Consider the following 26368-nt stretch of genomic DNA (forward strand, 5'->3'; position numbering starts at 1 on the left):
GCTTGAACCTTGTATTGCTGACCCATTCGTGTTCAGTGCGTTCAAGTTCAACAACCAACAAGAATTCTCCGTGTGCAAAGGATTATAATTATAGGATTGATTTCATATTACAAAGATATGACAAAGGAACGATAAAGTTAATTATTGAAATAAATGATCGATCTTGTATATTTTTTGTTATTTGATAATCGAAGCAACCAAAAAGTAAGGTCGATCGGAATTTGATTAGATTCAGACCTGTGGCATCCATCCCTAACCCAATTTCAAGTTAGTTGAGCAGGCATCCTTGGAACCATCTCTAACCCAATTTCAAGTTAGTCGAGCAGGCATCCTCGGAACCATCCCTAACCCAATTTTAAGTTAGTCGAACAGACATCCTCGGAACCATCCCTAACCCAATTTCAAGTTAGTCGAGCAGGCATCTTCGGAACCTTTTCTTGTAATCAAGAATCCATCCCTAACTCAATTTCAAGTCGAGCAGGCAGTAGGCATCCTCGGAACCTTTTCTTCTAATCAAGAATCTTATTATGATCAATTAGGGCTCTCGGATTTACTAATAATAATATATGACCCAACCAAAAAAAATCATATAAGCTCCAAATTTTTGGGACAAAAAAGTCAAATTTCACGAACTCTCGGGTAGCAAAATCAAAGGGTCCTGATTTGATGAGCTTGGCGTTGGGTCAGTGTCAAAAACTTAAGGCGCCAATTTGTTGTTATGATGATCGGTTTTCGTAGTCCACCCATTTTTGTGTCCCATAGCTTCTCATCAATGTCCATGGCGGATCTTGAGGCTCAAACCTCGACTAACCCAAGCAATTTCAGATAGAGAGACCGCCACACTTTAACCATCGCAATGCTCATTCAAGCTCACTCCCCAAACCCACATGTCTTCTTCCTTCCCAGAAGCCCTTCAACTTCCCGCCATTTCTCCGTCCATGGTAAGATGCTTGATTTCATTTGTTGTGGGCNCATATTACAAAGATATGACAAAGGAACGATAAAGTTAATTATTGAAATAAATGATCGATCTTGTATATTTTTTGTTATTTGATAATCGAAGCAACCAAAAAGTAAGGTCGATCGGAATTTGATTAGATTCAGACCTGTGGCATCCATCCCTAACCCAATTTCAAGTTAGTTGAGCAGGCATCCTTGGAACCATCTCTAACCCAATTTCAAGTTAGTCGAGCAGGCATCCTCGGAACCATCCCTAACCCAATTTTAAGTTAGTCGAACAGACATCCTCGGAACCATCCCTAACCCAATTTCAAGTTAGTCGAGCAGGCATCTTCGGAACCTTTTCTTGTAATCAAGAATCCATCCCTAACTCAATTTCAAGTCGAGCAGGCAGTAGGCATCCTCGGAACCTTTTCTTCTAATCAAGAATCTTATTATGATCAATTAGGGCTCTCGGATTTACTAATAATAATATATGACCCAACCAAAAAAAATCATATAAGCTCCAAATTTTTGGGACAAAAAAGTCAAATTTCACGAACTCTCGGGTAGCAAAATCAAAGGGTCCTGATTTGATGAGCTTGGCGTTGGGTCAGTGTCAAAAACTTAAGGCGCCAATTTGTTGTTATGATGATCGGTTTTCGTAGTCCACCCATTTTTGTGTCCCATAGCTTCTCATCAATGTCCATGGCGGATCTTGAGGCTCAAACCTCGACTAACCCAAGCAATTTCAGATAGAGAGACCGCCACACTTAAACCATCGCAATGCTCATTCAAGCTCACTCCCCAAACCCACATGTCTTCTTTCTTCCCAGAAGCCCTTCAATTTCCCGCCATTTATCCGTCCATGGTAAGATGCTTGATTTCATTTGTTGTGGGAATGCTTCATCTGGGAATTTACTTAGTCTTCTACTTATTTTTTTGCATTGATCGAACAGTTTCTCATTCACGTGGACTCAAAGCGCCGATGGGGCGACGAAATGAACCATTGTCTAGGATTTCGGCTTCGGGGGAGCACAGTCCAACCACCAATTCGGGGAAGAAAAGGTTCGACTCTTTGAAATTTCTCTTGACCAAAACTTGATACCGATTTCCAATCTATGCACGATCTATTCTTTCAGAGGCATTGCCCAATAGTTTTAATTTACAAGTTTTTTTTTTCCTGTTGTACATAGAAAGGTTTTCGAACACATTTCTCTGCTCAAAGCGAGGGAAAATATTTCAGAAGAAGAAGAGAACGATCTGCTTGATTATCTCTATACCACCCAGTATCAAATGCGGGGCATTGTTGCCGTTTCATTAGGTGAATTTCTAGCCTTCTGCTTTCTAAAATTATGGAAGTTCAGAATCTTGTGTGAAGCTTACTTTTCTTGTACCTGTGCAGGACGTGCCTGTGGCCAAAATAGTGAAAGCTATACCCATGGTGTGTATATGCGTTTCCAACGAAAGGAAGACCTTGAAAAATTCTATGTGAACCCTTTCTACTCGCGAGTACTAAATGAGCATGTGATGCCTTATTGTCATGTATGCCTCAACATGTAACCACCAATACTCTCAATCTAACTTCCTTTTTGTCTTGCTTTCCCGGAAGATTGTCTTGCTGTATCTGGCCAACTTATGAATTTGTTTCAATGTCTATAACAGGGATTGATTCATGTAGATTATGAATCAGAGGTGGAAGATGACATGCTTCCCATATTTCGGAAAGGAGAGGTATGGACACTATCTAACTTTGTTCCTAGGATTTGTGTAAAATGCAGATCTCTATGTTCCATTGTCATGTATGTCATTATTTTGTTCTTTGATGAATGTTGCTTGCGTTGGTGTGATGTTATGCATTTCCTTTTAGCTTTTATTTCTTGAATATCTGGATTTCTCAGGGCTTGAAATTGCGGATTTTCGAGTGAGAATTTGTTTTTGACTTGGGGGAATGGGAGTATCATAATCTTTGGAGTGGGGAGAGCCTCAATCTTTAAATACTGAGCTCAAGTGGGTTGCTGACTTGACTTCTTTAAGGAAAAACATATTGAAGTTGGTTTGTTGATTTTTCTTCTCTTATTATTATGTTCTTTGTCATATATCATATACTAAATTTGAAATTCAAGGAAGTTACTTTGAGAATAGTGGATCTTAGGAGTCGTTGTTTGAAGGAACTGCTCGTGTGGTAATGCCCGAAGCCAGAAATTTTTTGGAATGATAAAATCCTCTAAATCAAAATTATCCAAGTTTCATCAAACCGTTATCTGTTGCATTGAAAACCTGATTTCTTGTGTTTAATGTCATTTGAGGTCTTGTATAGTTGTTGTTTTGAGATGTTGACTATGTCAAGCTATTTGTATTGAAAAGTAGATCTGGTTTTTCCTATCAGTTGTATGCCTTCTAATGATCTCTGAAAATATGGACTTAATAAAAAAATATAGTAACACAGAGTTTTGATGTCAGGAGTTCAATTATGGTGTGGAGTTTGTGCTTCTCATTAAATTTCTTCAAGATTCATTTGGAAAACCTTTAGAAGACGCATTAAATTCTCTCGAGCAACTGGCAATTGATAACCCTTCTTTAATTGTCCAGTTTACACAAGGTATACTTTTTTATCGAATCATTCATTCCGAAACTTGGAGAGAACATCAACATGTATTATTATAGCTGTCAATTTTGAATTTAATATAAATTACTATTGACATGCATCACAATATATGTGATGAGATCGTCTTTAGCTAATCTGTACTAATAAGTTATTCTTTTCAGATATCAGGTAGTGGGATTTTTATGTTTTGAATTCATATCAGGTTTAAATTTTAATCCCAGTTGTAAGGAGTTCACACATGGAGTTGTTATACGATTTCGGTCAAGTAAGCACTTGTATGACGTTGTGTTCTTTGATATTCAATAACGGGTCTTTTAATGGCCTCGCCTCAATATAAATTCTTTTGCAGTTGAAGCCTTCGAGATGTTTACAGGCAGCTCAGATTACAAAGATGTAAGAAACCGCATCAATTAAGTCATCATATTTGCTAATCTGGTTTATCTGTTTAACTCGAATTGTCAGTGAAAACACCATCTGCTTATGCCTTTAATATATCTCCCTTCACTGTTGAACTCCAATACACCTATATCTGCTCCTGCCTCCATATTCTACATACTATCAGTAAAAAAAAATGAAAAACTTCAGTTCTGTGCCATGATAACATTTTAACACTAAATTCTGAAAACGTTTTAACCTCAAATTATGCGTATGTACTTGCTATGTCTTTTCTCAGAATAATCTGAGAAATTTCTTGAATATGACAACACAGCTACTGTATTTATTGTGGATGTCCTAATCGGTTTTCATTTCAAATGTAGATGTGGAGGTCTAAGTTTCAACCAATCATCCAGAAAACAGTGTCTCTTCACTTCTCTGTTGACCCAGTAGGGACTGAGATCATGTAGCAAGGAGTATTCTTGGTTTGTTCCCTATACATCATCCATCTCGAGTGACCCGTAGAAGATGGTAGGCTCAATATGATTTGAGTGAACTTTTGTGGCAGGTTTTGGTACCAGACTTGGTTTTACTCTTAACAAGCGTAAGGACAAGTATATTGTTTTGTATTTTTGACGTTTCAGATCCGATGTCCTATTCCTCTCTATTTTATCTTTCGTCATCACGCCATTTGTTAATTTCTATGCAATTCAATCTGATAGAGGTATGTGGATTTCTGAAATTATCTTTCTGCTTGAATGGTATTGCAATTCTGCTTCCTCCCATTGAATATGTCCTAAAATTATTCTATGGGATTAGGATATTCTGATGATAAAGTCATATTTGGTTGACTGTATGATATTCTAAAGTCGTTCTATTTTTATGGAAACCTGAGATAGGTTACGAACTTGGATTTTTCACTAACCAATACGACAACTTTGGTGAAAATAACAAACGATGTAAAAACCTCTTCTATGGTGTGCATATGGACAATCAAATCTGAAGATGAGCTTTTACTGATGTTGAATCCTTACCAAAGAGATATATCAGGAGAATGACTCCTACTGTTGCCTGATATGATATATCTTTTCAATATTTAAGGCACAACCCAAGCAATCTTATGTGTGTTTGGTTTAAAATCATGAGGATTGCCTCTTGGAATCTTTCATGTATTGTTTGGCCTTGTATTGTAAACGGGAAAAACAGTAGAATTCAGAAGTGCGACTCATTTTGTCGACGACTTAAATAACTATATATCATTTTGTTCACTCTTCTAAAGTCAGCATTTAAATGACTTGAACTCCATCTCATTGTTCAGGCTTGGCTACCATTAATCTGACATGAAGACCGAAACAGGAGGTACAGGTTATTGCGTTTGATTTCTAGCTTGTAACGTTCTCAACACCCACTCACTTGGATGGTGAGGCCATTTTATACGTGTTCTGGATGTTATTTTTCTATTTTGTACAACTCATATTATAGTTACTTGAGATATTTAATCTACGATGAGAGAAATCTGTATATCGAATCTTATGCAATTCGATGTTTGCGTTTCTGCTTATTGTTTCCCCTTAGAGTGAGAGATGAGGCTTTCTACTTAATCTTGTGCAAACACAAAAAAAACTGCTTGGGAACATATGCTCTTACTTATTGTTCGACTAATTATCCGACTAACTTAGCCGAAACAGGCCGTCTCCTTCAACACTCGGAGGCTGCTGCTAAATCTTTAATGGGTTCCATAAGTTCTCTTGTTATTAAGTTCAACCTTATATGTTATGTATACATGAAAGGAAATCACATGCTTTTGGATTTAGCAGTTTAATTTAGTGCAGGATCAGTCGCCAATAACATTTCATTTGACGTTATGTTAAGATTTACCTGGAGATTAAATACTGCTCATAGCCCAACAAATAAGAAACAAGACATCCTCATCCTAAATCTTTACATTATTTAAACTCCTGATGAAAATTTTTAGGAACAATCATGTTATTATGATTCTAAATTGAAGTTAGGATATGAATAGCTTAATGAGAAGAACTTGCTGTATCAATTGGTCAAGAAACTCCCCCACCCACACGAACACTGAGAAAAACTTTACTTTTTCCATTAATTAACTACCCTATGCCCATATGGCTCTTGTCGGATGTTTCCCCTTCATCTTTATCGAAAAAGCAGCAAATGAATTCCATCTTCCCACTGATTGTTCTTCTACACATGGCGCACGCCAAAAAAGTTTCTGCTTCATTGAGTTTCTATGTTTCCAATACCCAAATGTTTCTGCAGATGGATTCTGTAAGTTCTGAGTTTCTCTGAAATCCCTTCTCTTTACATCCTAGAACAGGTAAAAAAGTGGAAGGGGTGAAGTCTAAGATTTCATTGATTTCCACGTGAGAGTTGTACACTTTTTGGCTGTCAAAGCACATGAATTCTTTATTTCATTGCTGTTGTTTTCAGTAGATATTTTATCTGCTCTCTCTCAATTGTTTTCTGTTTGGTCAGTATAATGTGTTGTTATTTTCTTTGCTGGCATTTAGGATAACTCTCTGTCAACATCTTTCTCTCTTTGGATGGAAGCAAAAAGGGCCTAAAACAAATCCAGATGGGCGTGTCTGAGGGAGCTCACAAGTAAGTCTCTTTGGGACCCTTTCCCTGATCACTCTCTGTCTTTCAGTCTTTCTTCTTATACACTTATTATGAGATGAGGGCCGACCATTTCCACACACACTGCCCACCTTCCACTGTCCCTTCCCTTCATCATCTTCTGTTGGCCCCTTTTCCAGCTTTCTCTAGTTCCTCACCACACAGTTCTGAGTGTCAAAGATTGTTGGGAGGTAGTCACACAAATGATCATAAGTTTATAAGTAAGGAATACATCTTTATTGGTACGAGGTCTTCTAGGGAAGCCCAAAGCAAAGCCATGAGAGCTTATGCTTAGAGTGGACAATATCATATCATTATGGAGAGTCGTGATTTCTAACATTTATAAGGAAGATGAAACGAGAACACAAACCAAAGTAAAAAAGACTATGAAAAAGAAAGATATGTTGTCCATATCATCTTTTTAGATCCACAAGCTAACTAGTAAGACAGGCGATTTATGTCACTTTTTCTTTTTATCAGTTATGAAGGTCACGATAAAGTAAAGCAAAGAAAAATGTATAAAGTGGATATCGTCACGGGACTTTAATTATAGCAATAACTAGCCATATTAATTAGATAAGGGTAGATGTAAGTTTTGGGTTTCCAAGTGTCCAAATGAATCTGTAAAGGTCCTAAGAGATTTCAAGTGTTCTGGTTGAAGTTCATAAAATAGCTTGGTGTTAGTAAAAGAACAAAGGAAAAACAATCGTTTTTTATCACATGTCATGGAATCGAGACCAATAAAGAGTTGCTGATCTTAAGGAATCTTAGGTTATTTTGATCTAACACACACAGCATGGATTTGCTTTCACACACCCTATCTATTCACTATCCATGATAGGATAACTAGATCTTAAAACGCTAGCGAGTCTTTCCTCGACAACCTTTCCATCAAAGTATGTAACTCGTTGAGATGCATAGGCTCACCCCATTTGTTCGATGTTCAAGGACTTCATCCAAACAACGACATCCCCGTTTTCGTTATACTATACGCATGATTAAGTTTAGATTCTGACTTAACATAAGAGACTACCGAAAGACTTCCTAATCAGCGGAGATGTTATCTTTCCAATGAACTAACGATATATCTTCTAACCTTTAACGTAGAGCTTAGCAACCGCGAAGTTTCTTGTTTGGTTAAAGAGGAAAAACAAGATTATATGCGTTGAAATGTCTGCATTAATAAGATCTTCTCTCATGGTGTATCCAACCTTTGACGTGAAGAAGAGACCACACAGAGGAGAGAGAGGGGGGGAAATGTAAAGAAAACTCCATAGGTAACAGCCTGAATGGGACAAGACGCAGTTGAAAACACAGAGTCCTAACTTAATTCTAATGCTTCAAGCTCACCTCTAATGGACAAATGGAAGTCCAAAGAATAATTGGAGTTTGATGTACCAAAAGGAAAGGGAAAGGGCAAACATAATTTGGTGATATATCTTTTCTTTTGGGGTTTGCCAGCTGCTGCTGCTATCTGCTATCTACTTCCCTTTTGTGTCATATTTCAGGTTATATCGTTTTAGTGGGTTTTGGTGTACCCAAAAAAGGGTGTAATAATCTTCATCTTTCAGATAAAGAGATCATCATCATTATCATCATTCTTTGAGTTTCTTATATTAGCTTCATGATAAGCCTAGAATCAATCGTTTTCGAACGAGTTAAATCGTTGAACTTTCAAGTTTCTTTAAATATAATCACGTTGGTCAGGTTAAGATGTTGGTGCACATAATCAGAACTACGTTAATTTGTCAAAATCAAAATAACTAAAATGAGATTCAAACCCGAGTGAACTTACAAGTTGCAAAATAGGTTTTATGGGTAAATTTAAGCATCATCTGATGTATTGTTCATAGAGAAATCTCTGATCCACGATAGAACAAGATCTATTTTGTATCATATCTAAGAGATTTCTTGGTTCAGGCCGAAGAAGCAATGTCACTCGATCATTATCAAATCGACTGCAATCTTTTTCTGTCCGTGAGGATCCCAATCCCAACAGAGCGCCTTCTACTTCTAATAGGCCATGAACTAGATCAGAATCATTCTCAACGAGTCCATAAGAAGTGATCCCATTTTTTTCATCGGGTCCGGATAGAGACCAAAGGTCTTGAACGACCGATCCGGCAGAACAACTCAAAAGATAAAGAAGTATCGTTAATTTCTTCATGCTCGTTCCAAGTTCGAAGTACCATTTGTACAAATAAGAACCCCCTTTGTTACATGATTTCTTCTTCATATAGATAGATATAGGATCTATGGAGCAATTACTTAGAAGTACATTTTGTGCAACAGCCCTTCCTATCTGATAGAAAAGGATCCCATGATCCTGAACCGATCTTACCTGGGATCGCAAATCCCAAGTTTGTCTATGAAGAGCAGATCTAATTATATTAGTGTCTATAATTGATTTCTTCTGCATAATACTAATCGATAGGGCCTCATTGGTAAGTGCTACAAGATCTCGTACATTGGAACCCATGGTTATGGAACCGAATCCATTAGTATGGAACATTTTCTTTTCCAAGTGAAATCCCCTAGTATATGAAAGAGTGAAAAAGTGCTTTCGTTGTTGTGGAATAAGAAGCCTTCGTATTTTAATGCATGTATTTAATTTATTCGGAGCTATTAGAGCGGGATCCACTTTTTGGGGAATATGGGTCGAAGCAATAACAAGAATATTTCTAGTGGAACATCTTTCACAATCCCTGGAGAGATAGTTCACTAATAGACCAAGGGATAAGTAATTCGACGCATTCACATCCAGATCATGAATGTTTGGAATCCATATTATGCAAGGAGACATTGCTTTTGCTAATTCGAATTGAAGGGTGATATAAAATCGGTCTATTTCCGGCATCATATCCATAGTTAGCGGCGCATTCATCATATTAGAACAAGATCTATTTTGTATCATATCTAAGGGATTTCTTGGTTCAGGCCGAAAAAGCAATGTCATTCGATCATTATCAAATCGATTGCAATCTTTTTTTATCCGTGAAGATCCCAATTCCAATAGAGTGCCTTCTACTTCTAATAAGCCATGAGCTAGATCAGAATCATTCTCAACGAGTTCATAAGTAGTGATCTCATTTTTTTCATCAGGTTTGGATAGAGACCAAAGCTCTTAAACGACCGATCCGATAAAACAACTCAAAAGATAAAGAAGTATAGCTAACTTTTTCAAAGAGGGACACATAGATTGAGTAGTAAATTGATGAAGGGGGCCATGTAGCAATTGAAAATTGGTATCAATCTCCCTTATGGCTCATACTTGCTCATTGATGGGTTGTGCATGAAACCATCCATTTTCATTTATTCTTCATAGTAACCATTTATAAATCAAACAATTTCTCTTATTCATTCATTTATTGCATTTATTACCTTTAAATTAAATGACTACTGCATTCCTTTTAATTTCCTTTCCCAGAAATTTATTGCTTACCACATCTTTTTGTAATTTAAAACTAATAATTGGGAACGTCCCAGAAAATAACGATGCAGTTCATAAATTTTACGTAAATTATAGTCTAACTGAACAGTAATTGACATATATTTCTTCTTTTGAGATTCGAGATTCAAATCTTCCTATCTCTGATCCGTTGTACTAAAGAACGATCGTATACGAAAGAAGTTAGGTCAAAGAAATAAAAGAAAAAGATGGTTAAGGTTTTGGGGACACTTTAAAGCAAAGCAAAACCCTCCATTTTGAGGGTGTTCTTGTTCTTGAAAGCAACCCTTTTTGGCACTATTTTGTATGGTGATGTTTGTTATGGTACACAATATGCCACTCTCTAAATGGTCTTTGCAAGCTACCTTCTACCAAATACCTCCATTTCCCGTTTCCGAAAATTTCCTCAATTACGTTTAACTAACATCGTTGCTTCTTTAGCGTTTGTTCGTATATTAAACCCATCTTTTAGGATACGTTTGAAATTATCGTCTTTTTGTTATGGTCAAAACCATTTCTAACTCGATTATTTATGTTGTAAGGACTGGAGATCAAATTAGGTTACACGTGACCAATTTTTTTACTTTTATTTTTTATTTTTTGGACAATACAAACAAATTAAAAAAAAAAAAAAAAATCAATTCAAATCTTTAGACTAAGTTTATTATATGGGCAATTGCGTTTTGCTTATTATAATGTTAGATTTGCACTGACCGTTGAGGGGTTCGTTGGCTATCTCTTTGGATTCTTGTGAAAATTACATAATGACCATAATACCCTCGTTGCCATCTCTTAACTTACAAAAATGACTTATATGTCCTTAACCATTTTAAATTATTATTATTTTTTTTAATTCAACACGTCACTTTTGATTGATATATATTGACCGATTGAACTATACTCATATTAACTCAAATTATTCAGATTCCAATTTTATCAGAGTTGACAAAGTTGCTATAAGCTGGCATGTTGAAATAGAAAAAAGATATGAATTTATTCTAGAAGACTTTCTTGAATTTATATACCGTTTCAAATTATACTGTATGAATAGTTTATTATATCTATTAGATATTCTACTAAGCGGGTATTTAAAAAGCTTGGTAACTTAAAAAATTTATCAACTTATTCCAATTTGTACTGTTTGAATTGGGTTATCAACTTATTAGGTTGAAATGAGTTCAAACAAATGAAATTGGTACTCATTGGTACTCGTGAGTTCTTCTAAAATTAGTTTAAGTTGAAATTTTTAAGCTAGAATTATTATTATTTTTAAATATATTTTGAAATTGAATTGCAAATCTAATATTTTAGGTATTAAATTTTATTTTTATTAAAAATTAAAATTCGAATAAATGATATTTTATGATTTGGTCGAGTTCATTATTTAAGAAAATGTCTCGTTTCAATTAACATAATTTTGTACGAAATATGAATAAATTAAATTAATATAATAAATATTGGTATTTTCTATTTAATTTAAAGAGTTGACAATATAGAATTCCACACTAACGAACTAAAAGCTGAAAAGAAAAAAAAAAAAAGAAAAAAAAAAGAAAAAGGGAAATAGAATATGGGGCCGAAATGAAAATATGAAAAAAATGAGGGGTATAATTGCAAAGAGACACTTTTACTGTTCTCTCTACCTAAGGCAAACTAACCCCCCAATAATTTAATCACATAAAGAATTCACCTAATTACTATTTTAAACAAAATTAATTAATCTTAATTAATCTTAATTAATCATAAGTTTGATTCTTTAAAATGCCTTTAATTCTTTTTCTTTATTTCCTTTTTCCATGTGTTCACTAACCACTCTTTTCAAAAGCACTCTGCAAAATCAAGTCCTTTAGATCTGCTCCTCTGTTTCTTTCCATTGCATTCTCTTCTCTGTTTCCTCTGCAACTCTCCCCGTCTTCCATGTCCTAATGCCTCTTCTTCTTCTTCTTCTTCTTCTTTCTCGTCATTGGAGCTTCTGTTTGTTCTTCTTTTGTTGTGGCAATGATCCTTTAACCCAAATTCCAACTGGTTCGATTGAATTGAATTGAATTGAATTGAATTGAACTGAACCCATTTGGGTGTGGCTTGATTGTCGCTGTTTCCGGGGAATGGGTGGAGCTCCGGCGAGTGAAGCTTTTTCCGGTGACGTTTGAGGATTGGAGAAGATGTTCAAGTCGGCGAGGTGGAGGAGTGAGAAGAACAGGATCAAGGCTGAGTTCAAATTGCAATTCTGTGCGACTCAGGTTTTTTCAGGCTCTGAATTTCTGATTGTGTTGGGATTTCCTGGGAAATCGAAATGGTGTTTGAATAATAAACTGTTTTTGGTTTCAGATATCTGAATTTGGCGGTGATTCATTGACGATATCGGTGGTTCCTGGTGATGTGGGGAAGCCGACGCTGAGACTGGAAAAGGCGACAGTTCGAGGAGGAAAATGTCGGTGGGAGAATCCTGCTTATGTAACAGTTAAGTTTGATGCAGACCAGAAAACTGGAAAGTTCACTGAGAAAATCTACCATTTTCGAGTTTCTTCGGTATGCTATGAAACTTGGTTGGATTCTTTTTGCATTGAAGGTGTTTGACGAAATGCCATGTTAGTATGAGAGGTTTAATTTGTGGGTTTTGTTCAGGGATTGACCAAAGCTGGTTTACTTGGTGAAGTTTCTATTGATTTTGCTAAATATGCTGAAACCACCAAGCCTTTCTCTGCTTCTCTTCCCCTCCACAATTCAAATTCTGCAGTTTTGCATGTTAGTTTCTCTATCTCTATCTCTGTGTCCGTACTTATTTGTTCAAAGATGTTAGTGTTCAAGTTTCTTGTTCTGTACAGATTTGGATACAGAGGATTCAGGAAGATGCTGCTCAGAGGTATATATATATATATATAAGATGGTGAATTAGAGTTCATATGTTTCTTTGACTGTTTTCTTTTAGAACATGGGGATTGATCTGGTTTGTTTGGGGAACATTTTCAGAGATTTGGAAGAGTTTGAGGACTCGAAAACTAGATCTCAAGATGAGAGCTTAAGCAGCTACTTGAACAACGAGGATATGAACAAGAACAGTCAAACTCAAGTGGGATTGCTTCCTCAATACGCCAAAAATGTATTTTCACTTTGCTTTTCCAGCTTTAACTTTGACCCGAATTGATGAAATGATCTATGAGGGAATGTTAGAAATCACGACCTCCACAATGGTATGATATTGTCCACTTTGAGCTTAAGCTCTCATGGACTCCCTCCCAAACAATTCTCAACAATCCTCCCTTTGAACAAAGTACACTATAGAGCCTCCCTTGAGGCCTATGGAGCCCTCGGCCTCCCTTTAATTAAGGCTCGACTCCTTCTCTAGAGTCCTCGAACAAAGTACACCCTTTGTTCGATACTTGAGTCACTTTTGACTACACCTTCGAGACTCGCAACTTCTTTGTTTGACATTTGAGGATTTTATTGACATTGCTAAATTAAGGGCATGACTCTGATGCCATGTTTGGAATCACGACTCTCCACAATGATATGATATTGTTCACTTTAACCCCATGATCATTTCCTAAATTAGCCCATCCCTCCCCACCCTCCTCAACAAGTAACACTCATGGAATGATTGAATCAAATCTGTCCTCTCTTCATTTTGCAGGATGGGTTGAATGATGAAGCTGAAAGAAATGGTGATCATAGAACATCAAGTGGATCAGACAGTACAGTTTCAAGTTATGAGAGTAGCTCTGGACTTGACAGTCCAGTAGGAAATGGGATTAGGAACAACACCCATCAGCAACCTAATGGCTTTCTTTCACCATTAAGCCATGCCCCAGATTCTCACAAATCACCTGCTCATGAAGAGAATCATGCATTCCCGTGGAAGTGGTCGGTTCAATCTGATCAAACCGATGATTCGGGAGTCAATGGCATTGTAGGAGGAAGGTCCAAAAAGGAAACTGATATTGAGAATGAGGAACTGAAGAATGAGCTTTCTGTGTTGAGCAGACGAGCAGACATGTCGGATATGGAGTTGCAGACGCTTCGTAAACAGATTGCGAAAGAGAATAAGAGAAGCCATGATCTTATGAGTGAGGTTTCTAGCTTGAAAGCGGAGAGAGATGAATGGAGAGCAGAATGTGAGAAGTTGAAGGGCTTTCAAAAGCACATGGATGATGCAAAAGTTAAAAACAAGCTGCAGTTTGAACATGGGGATCTGCGGGCTCTTATAGAAGAAATGAGACAAGAATTGAATTATGAGAAAGACTTGAATGCCAATCTCCGGTTACAACTACAGAAAACTCAAGAATCGAATACCGAGTTGATTTTAGCGGTACAAGATCTCGAGGAGATGCTGGAGCAGAAGAACTGTGAAATATCAGAGGCCAAGAAAGCTGAAGAAGAGGATGATGAGCTAAAAGCACTTGAAGATCTTGTGAAGGATCAAAAGAATGATAGAAAAGCATATGAACTGGAGCAAAAAGTGATGGAACTCTACGATGAAATCGAGCTGCATATGAGAGATAAGGACGAGCTAGCAATACAAACGGAGCAGCTTGCGCTTGATTATGAGATATTGAAACAGGAAAACCATGTTCTTTCCTGTAAACTGGAGCAGTGTCAACTTCAGGAGCAATTAAAGATGCAGCATGAGCGCTCCTCTTCCGCTGCTGCTATGATAAATGAGCTTGAAAAGAAGATTGAGTATCTCGAAAACGAACTTAAACAGCAGTCGGCTGAATATTCCAATACTTCTGCTACAATCAGGGAACTTCAATCCCATGTCAGAAGTTTGGAGGAAGAACTTGAGAAGCAGGGGCAAGATTTCGAAGCTGACTTGGAGGCAATGACGGTTTCCAAGGTCGAGCAAGAGAAAAGAGCTATCCGAGCGGAAGAAGCTTTAAGAAAAATGAGGTTGAGAAATGCTCATACTGCAGAAAAGCTTCAGGAGGAATTTGGAAGGCTGTCCAAGCAGATGGCTTCTACATTTGAGGCAAATGAGAATGTGGCTATGAAAGCACTAGCAGAAGCTAGTGAGCTTCGCTCACAGAGAACTCACTTGGAAGAAGCTCTCCAGAAAGCCAATGAAGAGCTACGATCCGCGAGAGAAAAATTGCATGAACTTTCTCATCAAATCAAGAGCAACTCAACTCAGATAGAACAAATGACATCAGAACTCGAGACTAAGTCCAAACAACTCGAACACCAGGATACAAAGTCTGAATCGTTCTCTCAGGAGATCCAAATGCTCAAATCCGAGATCAACCGACTCGTAGGAGAGAATAGCAATCTTAAAGAACAAGCTGAACAGGTAGAGACTATGAGAGTAGATTTAGCTCAAATGACGACGTTAGCTAGAGAAGGCGAGATGCTAATCCAAACAAGAAATACCGAAAGAAACGAGCTGGAGAGCAAGGTTATCTTGGCGAAGAAAGAATCTGACAAACTCCTGGATGAGTTGGAGAAGCTGAGGGACACGAAAGACGAAAAGGAGATTTTGCTAGAACTTCTACAGGCAGAGTTTCAGAAGCTCAAAGTTGAATGCAATGACTTAAAGCATTCTTTGGCTGAGGATGAGATAGAGAAAGAGAAACTTAGAAAGCAGATATTGCAGCTGAAAGCTGAGCTGAAGAAGGAGGAGGCCTCTAACAGTTCTGAGAAAAAGCTCAAGCATAACAATGGACGTGTGGCTGCAACTATTGGTGGAAACAAAACTTCTCCAAAACCAAAGCTAAATCCAGCTTCTCATGGACCTGCTGAAGTTGCTAATTTGAGGGAGAAAATCAAAATGCTCGAGGTAACGTCAGCTTCCGAGCGGATCGGAATTCTCTGATGATGTTACTTGTCTAATGAATAACTTTATTGTCTTGCAGAGACAGATAAAATCAAATGAAAACGCCTTAGAAACATCAGAGAATTCATTTCTCCAAAAGGAACAAGACTTCTGCAATAGAATCCTAGAGTTGGAGAGCAGACTAGAAGAGCTAAACCATTTGGAGACATCTCAAGAGGTTAGAAAACGTTTCAGATATCAAGATATGTAAATGCATCGGTTGGAGAGGTGAACGAAGCATCCCTTATAAGGGTGTAGAAACCTCTCCCTAGTAGATACGTTTTAAAACTGTGAGGCTGGTGGTGATATGTAACGGGCCAAAGCAGATAATATCTAATAGCAGTGGGCTTGGACTGTTTACAAATGGTATTAGAGCCAGGCACCGAGTGATGTGCTAGCGAGAACGCTGGGCCCCCAAAGGGGGTGGATGTGAGATCTCACATCAGTTGGAGAGGGGAACGAAACATTCCTTATAAGGGTATAAGGGTGTGCAAACCTCTCTCTAATAGACACGTTTTAAAACCATGAGGCTGACAACGATACGCAACGAGCCAAAGCCGATAATATGTACTAGCGGTGGGCTTGAGCTGTTTACAATCTTTGAGTATTATACATTAGATTTAGACAAGCTCTACTGTCATCTCATTTACAGGTAACCAACAGTAGAAACGACATCACTTCACATGGGGGAACGTTCGAGGAGACGAGACGGAGAGCAGACAACTTAAGCAATAATGGCAATGAATTATCAGTCAATAGGTACTTACTTAAAACAACCATAGCTCAAGTCCTTTCACATGTTCCCTTTCTGCTTCTACTTGTTAGAATCCAATTACCTCTCTTTCGCTGCAGCAACACAAACTCGTTCAAAACCGCTCCGACGGTTGGCGATAGCAATGGCAACCTTGATGAACTGTTGACAGAATTGTCATCATTAAAAGAGAAGAACCAATCAATGGAAAATGAACTGAAGGATATGCAAGAGAGATACTCAGAGATAAGTCTTAAGTTTGCAGAGGTAGAAGGTGAAAGGCAGCAGCTAGTAATGACCGTGCGCAACCTCAAGAATGCAAAGAGGAATTAACTCTTCTCTAACAACACACTTGTACTTGAATACTCATATATTATAATGTATAGTTGAGGAGCTCCTTTCACCAAATTGAATAAATTAATTGTATATTGTATTTGTTTTCACTCAAAAATTTACTCCTCNAAAAAAAAAAAAAAAAAAAAAAAAAAAAAAAAAAAAAAAAAAAAAAAAAAAAAAAAAAAGCTCAAAAGCTCAATTAAGATGTTGGTATGATCTGATAATCTAAATAATTCAAACTACTTAACTTAAACCGTAAGGGTTGGATTGGGTTAGATTATTTTTTGGTTCGTGGGTTGAAACGTTTTTGATCGACCCACCACTTTTTATCTGGGTTAGGATGAGTTTGATGGATTGAGTTGAGAGTTAGGTTGAGTTCAGTTGTGAACCCTGTTAGATGAACTCAATTCTCCACAATGGTATGATATTGTCCACTTTGAGCACAACTCTCATGACTTTGCTTTGGACTTCCCCGAAAGACCTCATACCAATAGAGAGAGTATTCCTTGATTATAAATCCATGTGATCATTCCCTAAATTAGCCGATTATCCAACACCTCCCCCTCGAACAAAGTACGTCTCCTCTTAATCGAGGCTCCTTCCCCAAAAGACCTCATACCAATGAAGAGAGTATTCATTGATTATAAATCCATGATCATTCTCTAAATTAGCCAACGTGAGACTTTCATCATCCAACAAACCATATTCAATTTATTCGAGTCACCAAACCCAATCAACATACAATCAACATCAAATTTCATAATAGTCTAAAGATTTTCTCCAACGCATTCCATGTACGAGTAAGCTTGAGAGTTTGATGGGTTCGATATTTAAATAGTTGATGACATCACATTCCCAACTTGCAAAGATTAAAAGTCTAAGTTGGCTGGCTGGCTACTAATTTGCATTTGTTTGAGGGCATTGAGTTTAAAATTGTTTAAATTTGTAAAAAATTTATAATATATTTAAGACTAAATTAATGAAATTAAAATTATAGGTAATGATTAAGATGTGTGCCATCACCCAAAAGGTATAATTTGTCTTAAGCAGCAACAAAAAAATAATTAAATTCAAACCAATAACGAGTAACGACGGCTAATACGTGTTTAAGCATTAAAAAATGTGTTAATCATTGGACTGACTAACCTTAATCGGAGCCGGCAGACCGGCTGCAGCAGAATTCCACAACGCCTATAAATCCAGAGCTCCTTTCAAAGCAATTTCTCAGTTCAATTGAATCGAAGAATCAACGTTTCCGATCAAAAGCAGAGGCGGAGGGAGGGGAATATTCTGATGAGGCAAGCAGGAGCATATTCCGGCGTCACGTACTGGAAAACAGGGCCGCACTCGCTGCCGTTAGCGAGAATCAAGAAGATCATGAAGAAATCCGGCGAGGATGTGAAGATGATCTCCGCCGAGGCGCCGATCGTCTTCTCGAAAGCGTGTGAACTGTTCATCGAAGAATTGACGAAGAGATCGTGGATGATTGCGATGCAGAGCAAGAAGAGGATGCTTCACAAAGAGGATGTCGCTTCCGCCATTTTGGCTACAGATATTTTCGATTTTCTGATCGGATTGATCTTCCATGAAACCACCACCCCCGCCGCTTCCGCCGCCGGCGACCTTGCTGAAAGTGAAACTATGTCCATTCCCGTGGAGATGAGGCCGTTCTTGCAGTCCTGAAAGGATCGGAAAATCCAGACTCTTCTGTGTTTGTCTCATGAATTTTCAATAATTTGATTCTGAAATTTGTGGTTCCATTTATTTGAAATATTTCAAACATGTTAATGAATTTTATCAAATGTACTGATTTTAATTTTTAATTTATATATATATATAGATATAGATGTATATACACAATATATTATATTTTTTTTCTTGAAAATTACTTTAAAATAAATATTTTAAAATTATATATAAAACGATGAAATTTGTTTTCTCATAAATAATTTAATTCCCACAAAAATAAATGCTAATTGTATAAAATTATAAATATTTATAAGTATTTAGATTAAAAATAAATAGCAAATTTAGATGTATTTTATAAAATAAAAAAAAGACTTGAATAAATCATACTCAAAATTTTAATTATGATTAAAAAAAAACAACCATTTTAAAATTAATTTGTACGGTATACAAGTCACGTCTATAACTTAATCATGTCCGTAAAATTTTTAAATGTCGCATAAAAAAATTGTAAATCTTAAAGACAAATACATAAATAAATTAAGACCACATATTTTTTTAACAATTACACGTAAGACCTAAATAAATAAATAAAAATTACTATATATCGAAACATTTAATCTAGTTCATATTAATTAATTTGAGTTTTATTTTTCATTAAGACCTTTTGTTCGGTATTCCAGCTAGTTTAGATTTAGACTTATCTCAATTTTCAGATACGTATATAAAACTCGCTCCCGATCAAATCAATCAACAGTTTTGAGTTGGCCCAATGAAACATTAAACATCGATGATACTTTATAATATAAATTATTTATTTATATTTCAAATTATTCAAATGCATTTAATTTTGATGTAAGGAAATTAGATTATTAATTTTTTGGAAATGTATATTAAAAGTAGTTGGAAAGTTAGCATAAATGAATTAAGAAAATAAATGATTGGATAAAAAAAAAATAAATGTAATTTAACTTTAATGGAAAAAAGAGAAAAGCAAGGGAGGTGAATTTATTATTATTATTATTATTTTTATTTTTAATTATGGTGGCTGCCCTGTGGGTTGCTTCATGTTTGGGCAACCAATCATTCTCTCTCTTATTTCTAAAATTTTATAATTAAAACCTTAAAATTAAACCCTAATTTTTTAATACATCTTTACTAAATTTTATTAGTTTGTTTATTAATTTTCAAATCAAGTTTTTAAATTTTCTATTAATTAAAGAAGTTAATTGATTTATATAGAGGCATTCAAGCCCGATCCAATTAACCTCGGCTACTCTATCCCAGCTGTTGGGCTTGGGTTTGACTTTTTTGTTTTCAATTTGAGTTGGATTGAATTTTTTTGGTTCGGATAGGAGGTTGACATATTTTTAGTCTAGTCAACCAAACCAACTCGAAAATAGTGTTACAACTCGATCCTATTTTACTTTTAAGATTATTTTAAAAATTAAGAAAATTTAATGATTGATGTTAATAATATGTTTGTATTGCGTGAATATTTGATATTTGAGTTTTTTAAGATTTTAATTATTCATTTACGGCAAATAAGTAAATTTTTTTAAATAATTTAAAAAAAAAAACTTACAATTCAACCCAACCTAACCCAAAAATAGAAGGTTGAGTTAGGTTCTGAACTCTATTCGATCCAAAAGAACCTAACTCGAACCTGTAACATTGATATATTAGATAAGAATTTGAATTTTTATGTCCATACAAACCTAAAAAAGTTTAATTTCTTGATTGATAAATCCATAAATTTAAAAAAATGGGACTAAATTGATAATTTTAAAAAATTTAAGGATTAAATGGATACAAATTATAATAATTTAGTATTATTTATTTTATTAATCAAATACTTTAATATATATATATATATATATATATATATATATTTCTATAGTTTAATGTGGTGGACCAATATGTTTATCAATGAGTCATATCATATGCTAAACTTATTATTAATTATTATAAATTGCATCAACTATGCACATTCATATATATATATATATATTACATATTATTCATTGACTTATAAATTTTTTAATTTAGTAAAAAATGATTAATCTTCTTCATTTATAAAAAAATTATTTAAATTAATGTTATGATTAATATAATTTATATTGTAAATTAGGTGTCATAAATTAAAACCTAAAATTCATATAGTTTATTTAAAAATAATTTTACAATAATAAATAAATAAATAAATAAATAAAGGTTATTTGTAAGTAGATAATGTCTGTGGCTGGAGGAAGAAGAAGAATCGCCATGGTTGAATGTTAAAGAAAAGCTTATAGGAAGCGCCGAAGCAAGGCGAGGCGCTGCTGAAAGCTCCGAATATGGCACCAAAAAGTGAAGGCAACATTCTGAATCTCATACGCACGGTAATCCATCGCTTTCGTTTCTTCAAAATTCGCTATCCATTTCATTTTCTTCAACAACTTTTCTCTCTGTTTTACTGTTCCCCAAACCCTCTCTTCTAATCCAAGTTTCTCTTTCTCTTCAACCTCACATCTCCCTCATGGGCTCTTCATATTCAAATTTTCCCTTCTTTTCTCTGGTTTTTTTGGTTTATACTCATTGTTCTTGCGATTAATGAAGAGATTAGTAGATTGCAGTTTTGGTAGGATCTGGGAGTGGAAGGATAATGCAGAGTTGTTTTCCTGATAAGAACTTCATCTCATACTTCCTTGATTTCCTTCGGCTGTTTCCCGCTTCTTCTTCGTTTCTTTGGGCAATGAGGGTTCATTGAGCTATCTGGATTTTGTTCTTCTTTGGAAAAACTGAAGAGAGAATGGAATATTTCGCTTCCGTTCAGATTTTCTGTATGATCTTTGCAGTTCTGACTGTGACCGGTGATTCCTTGGCATCGGATGAAGGTATGTGAACTTCTCTGCTAGATCCTGATCTTTTATGGGTATATTTTCTAAATTTCTTTAGAACGGCAAATTCAAGAGATGATATGATTAGTTTTTATTGGGATTCGGATCTTGATTCAATCATACTTCTGTTTCAGCTCTTCGATCATAGTTTCCTATATCTGTTGTTGTTTCTATATCTGGTTCAAGTTATATCAATTGCTAATCAGAAAGAAGAAACTCATAGACTGGGATGTTCTTGGTTTTCTACTTTTCTCCAGCATCGGCTCTTAAAATTTTCAAACAACAAATATCTAAAGATCCAAAGCGAGTTTTATCAAATTGGAATTTACAAGTTGAAAATCCCTGTAACTGGTCTGGCATTGCCTGTTCTTCAGATGGTGGCCATGTTATAAAGCTGTAAGTATGTTTCCTGTGCTCTGTGGCTCTTTTTCTTTTCTTTTGCTCTGTGTTCAGCTATTATAGTTCGATGTTGCAGTGATGTTTCTGGGGCATTGCTGCAAGGGTTTCTAGCACCAAGCTTGGGTCAACTCAGCTTCCTGCAAGAATTGTATCTTCATGGCAACAATCTGCTTGGAACAATACCTNATGTTTCTGGGGCATTGCTGCAAGGGTTTCTAGCACCAAGCTTGGGTCAACTCAGCTTCCTGCAAGAATTGTATCTTCATGGCAACAATCTGCTTGGAACAATACCTAAGGAGCTGGGGTTATTAAAGAAACTTAAGGTTCTTGATTTGGGGAGGAATCAACTCTCAGGCTCCATCCCTTCAGAGATTGGGAGTTTGTCAGATATTCTGAAAATGTGAAGCAAATAACTTGATTTTTCTTTTGATTGAGCTTTGAATTTGCTTCTTTGTGAACTTTCCTCACTGCTCTTAGATTCTTCTTTATTGTTGCAGCAACTTTGGATCGAATGGATTGACCGGGAGGCTACCCCCGGAGCTCGGAAATTTGAGATACCTCAGAGAACTTAGGTTAGATAGGAATAAACTTCAAGGATCTATTCCAGATGGTGATATCTTAGAACTTACATCCAATATGCATAGAATGTAAGTATTTACATGTGATTTGATCATACAATTTTTTGTATAAGAAACAATTTCCTCAAAGGGAGATGTAAAATAAGGGAGGTGTAGGAATATTTTCATCCAAAGCCAACCAAAATGGAGATTAGAAAATGGTTTTCCATATAAAGTAAATGAAAAGTGGAGAAAAATTATGAAACTCTTTGTGAAGGGAACACCGTCTAGAGGCCATAAGAAAAGTGTAACAGCCCACCGTTAACAGATATTGTCCTCTTTAGCTTTCCCTTCTGAGCTTCCCTTCAAGGTTTTAAAATGCGTTTGCTAGGTAGAGGTTTCCACACCCTTATAGAATGTTGATGTGCGTTAACAGATATTGTCCTCTTTAGCTTTCCTTTCTGAGCTTCCCCTCAAGGTTTTAAAACACGTTTGCTAGGTAGAGGTTTCCACACCCTTATAAGGAATGTTTCATTCCCTTCTCTAACCGATGTGGGATCTCACAAAAAGCAAGGCTTAGGCTCTTGCACCAGCCCCAATATCTCCTTGAGGATTCTTTAGATTCTCTATGCGGATTTCTCTTAATAAGGCTGCATATTAGAGATGGTAATCCACCAAATCTAAATAAAAAGACCTTTTGAATCATCCGATGGACAACACCCCTATAAGTTGGGAAAGGCTAGGATTCTGCATCATAAGTTCGTGGTCGATATCCACAATCGACAGTATCGTTAGATATGGATCACGAATAAGGCATAGTGAATGCCTATATGAATGCTTCTCATTTCTTATAATTGGAGCTCAATTCAATGTTTTATGTAATCCATTTTCATTGTCTGTCCCTCATCTCTTATCATCACGTTTCAGGTATGCATCAAATGCAACTGGACTCTGTCACTCAACTGAGCTCAAGTTTGCAGATTTTTCATACAATTTCTTTGTTGGGAAAGTACCCAAGTGCTTGGACTATCTTCCAAGGTAACCTTTCCAGGTTTTCTTTCATCATAAATACTTTTCACTTCATTTCTTTACTCTTGCTGATTTCATCCGTACAGGTCAAGTTTTCGAGGGAACTGTTTTCATTTCAATGATCCTAAACAGCGAACTGCAGCTCAATGTGGTAAAATTGACCTTGTTCCTTTTTGTGTTTATGTATATATTTGTTTGTTTGTTTTAATATTGGAAACATTGAATTAAGACAAACAACCAAATTGAAGAGTGTGCGGGGAAGACAAGAAATCTCCCACTAATTTCCTTATTATGTATAGTAAGGTTTACTGAAAGAAGAACTAGGGTCTGAGATCTCAAATTGGTTGGAGAGGAGAACAAAACATTTGTTATAAGGGTGTGGAAACCTCTCTCTAGCAGACGCGTTTTAAAAATCTTGAGAGGAAATCCGAGAAGGAAAACCCAAAGAGGACAATATCTGCTAGCGATGGGTTTAGGTTGTTGCAAATGGTATCAGAGCTAGACACCGAGCAGTGTGCCAACGAGGACACGGGCGTGGATTGCGAGATCTCATATTGATTAGAGAGGAGAAAGAAACATCCCTTAGAAGGGTGTGAAAACCTCTCCCTAACATACGCGTTTTAAAAACCTTGAGGCGAAGCCCAAAAGGGAGAGCCTAAATAAGACAATATCTGCTAGCTGGGAGCTTGAGTTGTTGCAAAGGGGGAGTAGCTACTTTGCTATTTGTAAAACCACAAATGATATTAATGGCTAAGAAATCTGACATCAGCAAAAATTGAATCCTAAATATATTTATGTATATAGGCCTATGTAGCCAAACTGTAGGCTTCTAGCTGTTTCCTTAGGTTGGTGTAAGCCGGTCTTCCCCTTCCTTTTGATCACTGAAGTTTGTGATAAAAATTTCTGTAGTAGGTGGTGGTTCTCCACCTGCTGAATCACATCCAGGAGGTAGCTCGAAGCACGTACCTGTTCAGCATGCTTCCAAACACCAAAGAACTTCAAAACCTGCCTGGCTTCTAACCCTTGAAGTCATTACTGGAATCATGACGGGTTCTTTATTTATTGTTGCTGTGATCACTTCTCTTCGAAAATGCACGGGTAAATCCTCGATCATCATTCCGTGGAAGAAATTCTCAAGTGGGAAGGACCATGATAGCCTTTACATCGGTTTGTTTCATAACTTCAACTTCTTCGTGTTGATGTAGTTAGCTCTTTGTTTGTCATGAATGTTAGCTTAAACTTTTGTAATTTTTTGACAGACACTGAGATGCTGAAAGACGTACCAAGCATCACTAGGCAAGAGCTTGATGTAGCCTGCGAAGATTTCAGTAATATCATTGGCTCCTCACCGGACAGTATAGTATACAAGGGCACCATGAAAGGTGGGCCTGAGATTGCTGTTATCTCAATATGCATTAAAGAAGAAAACTGGACAGACTATCTTGAGCTCTATTTTCAGCGAGAGGTATGACCGTTCTACGACCGAAGTTCTAAACTCCTTTCTGATGTATTCATTTTTGGAGACGTTTGAACCATCGTGCGTTCGATTGAAACCTGAAGCTGCTAATCAGTGAAGTGATTGCTTTTGTTCATTCCCCTTCAGGTGGCAGATCTAGCAAGACTAAATCAGGAGAATGTAGGAAAGTTGCTAGGCTATTGTAAAGAAAGCAGTCCATTTACAAGGATGTTGGTTTTTCAATACGCATCGAATGGAACATTATACGAGCACCTTCATTGTAAGTAGAGTTCCTTTTTTTTACCTCCTTTACCAAATTCATTATTCTGGAGTAATATTTGTGTGCCTGCAGATGGAGAAGGTTGTTTCTCCTGGACACGACGTATGAATATTATCTTAGGCATTGCTCGTGGTCTTAAGTATCTTCATAGTGAACTCCAACCACCATTTACTATATCAGAGTTGAATTCTGGTTCTGTATATCTTACGGATGATTTCTCACCGAAGGTGAAACAGCTGAAAAGTTTTTCCTTTTAAATCCGAACTTACCAACGATCTCTTATAATCCTTGGATCTTAATGAGAGATTTCTTGGCTTCAACTGCAGCTGGTTGACTTTGAAAGCTGGAAGACCATTCTTTCAAGGTCAGAAAAAAACTCAGGCTCCATTGGAAACCAAGTCACTCAATGTATTCTTCCAAATTCTCTCGAACCACGCTATCTCGACATAGAAAGTAACATCTACGCCTTCGGTGTTATTTTACTGGAAGTAGTCAGTGGGAGACCTCCATACTGTAAGGACAAAGAATGCTTGGTAGACTGGGTGAGAAACTCGAGTATCTTTGAGCTTTTCGACATGAACTTTGTTGTTACAATAATGTTAAATCACTGATCCTAGAGGGGAAAAACAGCTAACAAATTTTTTTTTTTCTCATCAGGCCAAGGAATACCTCGAATCGCCAGACGAGATGTTTCACTTGGTAGACCCAGAAGTGAAGCATTTTGCAGATGAAGATCTGAGGACGATATGCGAGGTGGTAAGTCTTTGCATTCATCCACAACCCACGAAGCTGATTTGTATGCGGGACATATGCAGCATGCTGGAGACCAGAATTGACACCTCGGTCTCTGTTGAGTTGAAGGCGTCTTCTCTTGCTTGGGCTGAACTTGCACTTTCTTCATAGATCAGGTTTGAGCTAACACATAGATGATCAGATATATAAATATATATACACAAATGTATTACCTTTTCTTCTTCCAGTTTGAGTTTCCTTCTTTGTTCTTGTAAATACTATGAGCCCCNTCTCTTGCTTGGGCTGAACTTGCACTTTCTTCATAGATCAGGTTTGAGCTAACACATAGATGATCAGATATATAAATATATATACACAAATGTATTACCTTTTCTTCTTCCAGTTTGAGTTTCCTTCTTTGTTCTTGTAAATACTATGAGCCCCGGA

At 36.5% G+C, this 26368-nt stretch overlaps 4 protein-coding genes across 10 annotated transcripts; all 4 read left to right on the top strand.

Annotated features, from left to right (window-relative positions):
* The first annotated feature begins 653 nt into the window (after window positions 1-653).
* LOC111809951 (stress-response A/B barrel domain-containing protein UP3) lies at window positions 654-9924 on the top strand. 7 transcript variants are annotated; one of them, XR_002817336.1, is made up of 11 exons: window positions 1526-1810; window positions 1899-2007; window positions 2136-2263; window positions 2345-2484; window positions 2605-2673; window positions 3403-3541; window positions 3750-3812; window positions 3897-3940; window positions 4306-5342; window positions 6457-6547; window positions 9665-9924. XR_002817336.1 is itself a non-coding variant. In XM_023696443.1 (10 exons), the coding sequence occupies exons 1-9, from the start codon at window positions 1726-1728 to the stop codon at window positions 4390-4392; spliced, it is 864 nt and encodes a 287-aa protein (XP_023552211.1). In that variant the 5' UTR covers window positions 1526-1725; the 3' UTR covers window positions 4393-4407; window positions 4491-5523. The 7 variants fall into 7 exon arrangements, 3 of the variants coding, with proteins under 3 accessions (XP_023552210.1, XP_023552211.1, XP_023552209.1); XR_002817339.1 differs by lacking the exons at window positions 6457-6547; window positions 9665-9924 and having other exon boundaries at window positions 4306-4407; window positions 4491-4526; window positions 5241-5523; XR_002817337.1 differs by lacking the exons at window positions 6457-6547; window positions 9665-9924 and having other exon boundaries at window positions 4306-4881; window positions 5241-5523.
* A 1865-nt stretch (window positions 9925-11789) lies between these two features.
* LOC111810519 (myosin heavy chain, striated muscle-like) lies at window positions 11790-17001 on the top strand. The gene is made up of 9 exons (XM_023697225.1): window positions 11790-12250; window positions 12339-12539; window positions 12636-12755; window positions 12836-12873; window positions 12981-13110; window positions 13642-15780; window positions 15857-15994; window positions 16469-16575; window positions 16669-17001. The coding sequence occupies exons 1-9, from the start codon at window positions 12173-12175 to the stop codon at window positions 16898-16900; spliced, it is 3183 nt and encodes a 1060-aa protein (XP_023552993.1). The 5' UTR covers window positions 11790-12172; the 3' UTR covers window positions 16901-17001.
* A 1055-nt stretch (window positions 17002-18056) lies between these two features.
* Window positions 18057-18660, top strand: LOC111810520 (nuclear transcription factor Y subunit C-4-like). The gene has a single exon (XM_023697226.1). The coding sequence runs from the start codon at window positions 18197-18199 to the stop codon at window positions 18584-18586; it is 390 nt and encodes a 129-aa protein (XP_023552994.1). The 5' UTR covers window positions 18057-18196; the 3' UTR covers window positions 18587-18660.
* Window positions 18661-20989: 2329 nt separating this feature from the next.
* LOC111809949 (probable LRR receptor-like serine/threonine-protein kinase At1g63430) lies at window positions 20990-26197 on the top strand. Its single transcript, XM_023696438.1, has 12 exons — window positions 20990-21465; window positions 21726-21864; window positions 22052-22267; window positions 22365-22514; window positions 23352-23462; window positions 23540-23604; window positions 24366-24620; window positions 24713-24918; window positions 25057-25189; window positions 25262-25416; window positions 25516-25731; window positions 25847-26197. The coding sequence occupies exons 1-12, from the start codon at window positions 21381-21383 to the stop codon at window positions 26090-26092; spliced, it is 1977 nt and encodes a 658-aa protein (XP_023552206.1). The 5' UTR covers window positions 20990-21380; the 3' UTR covers window positions 26093-26197.
* Window positions 26198-26368: the final 171 nt, after the last annotated feature.

This window comes from Cucurbita pepo, chromosome LG14, assembly GCF_002806865.2.
Source record: "Cucurbita pepo subsp. pepo cultivar mu-cu-16 chromosome LG14, ASM280686v2, whole genome shotgun sequence".
In the NCBI taxonomy this organism is placed as follows: domain Eukaryota; kingdom Viridiplantae; phylum Streptophyta; class Magnoliopsida; order Cucurbitales; family Cucurbitaceae; genus Cucurbita; species Cucurbita pepo.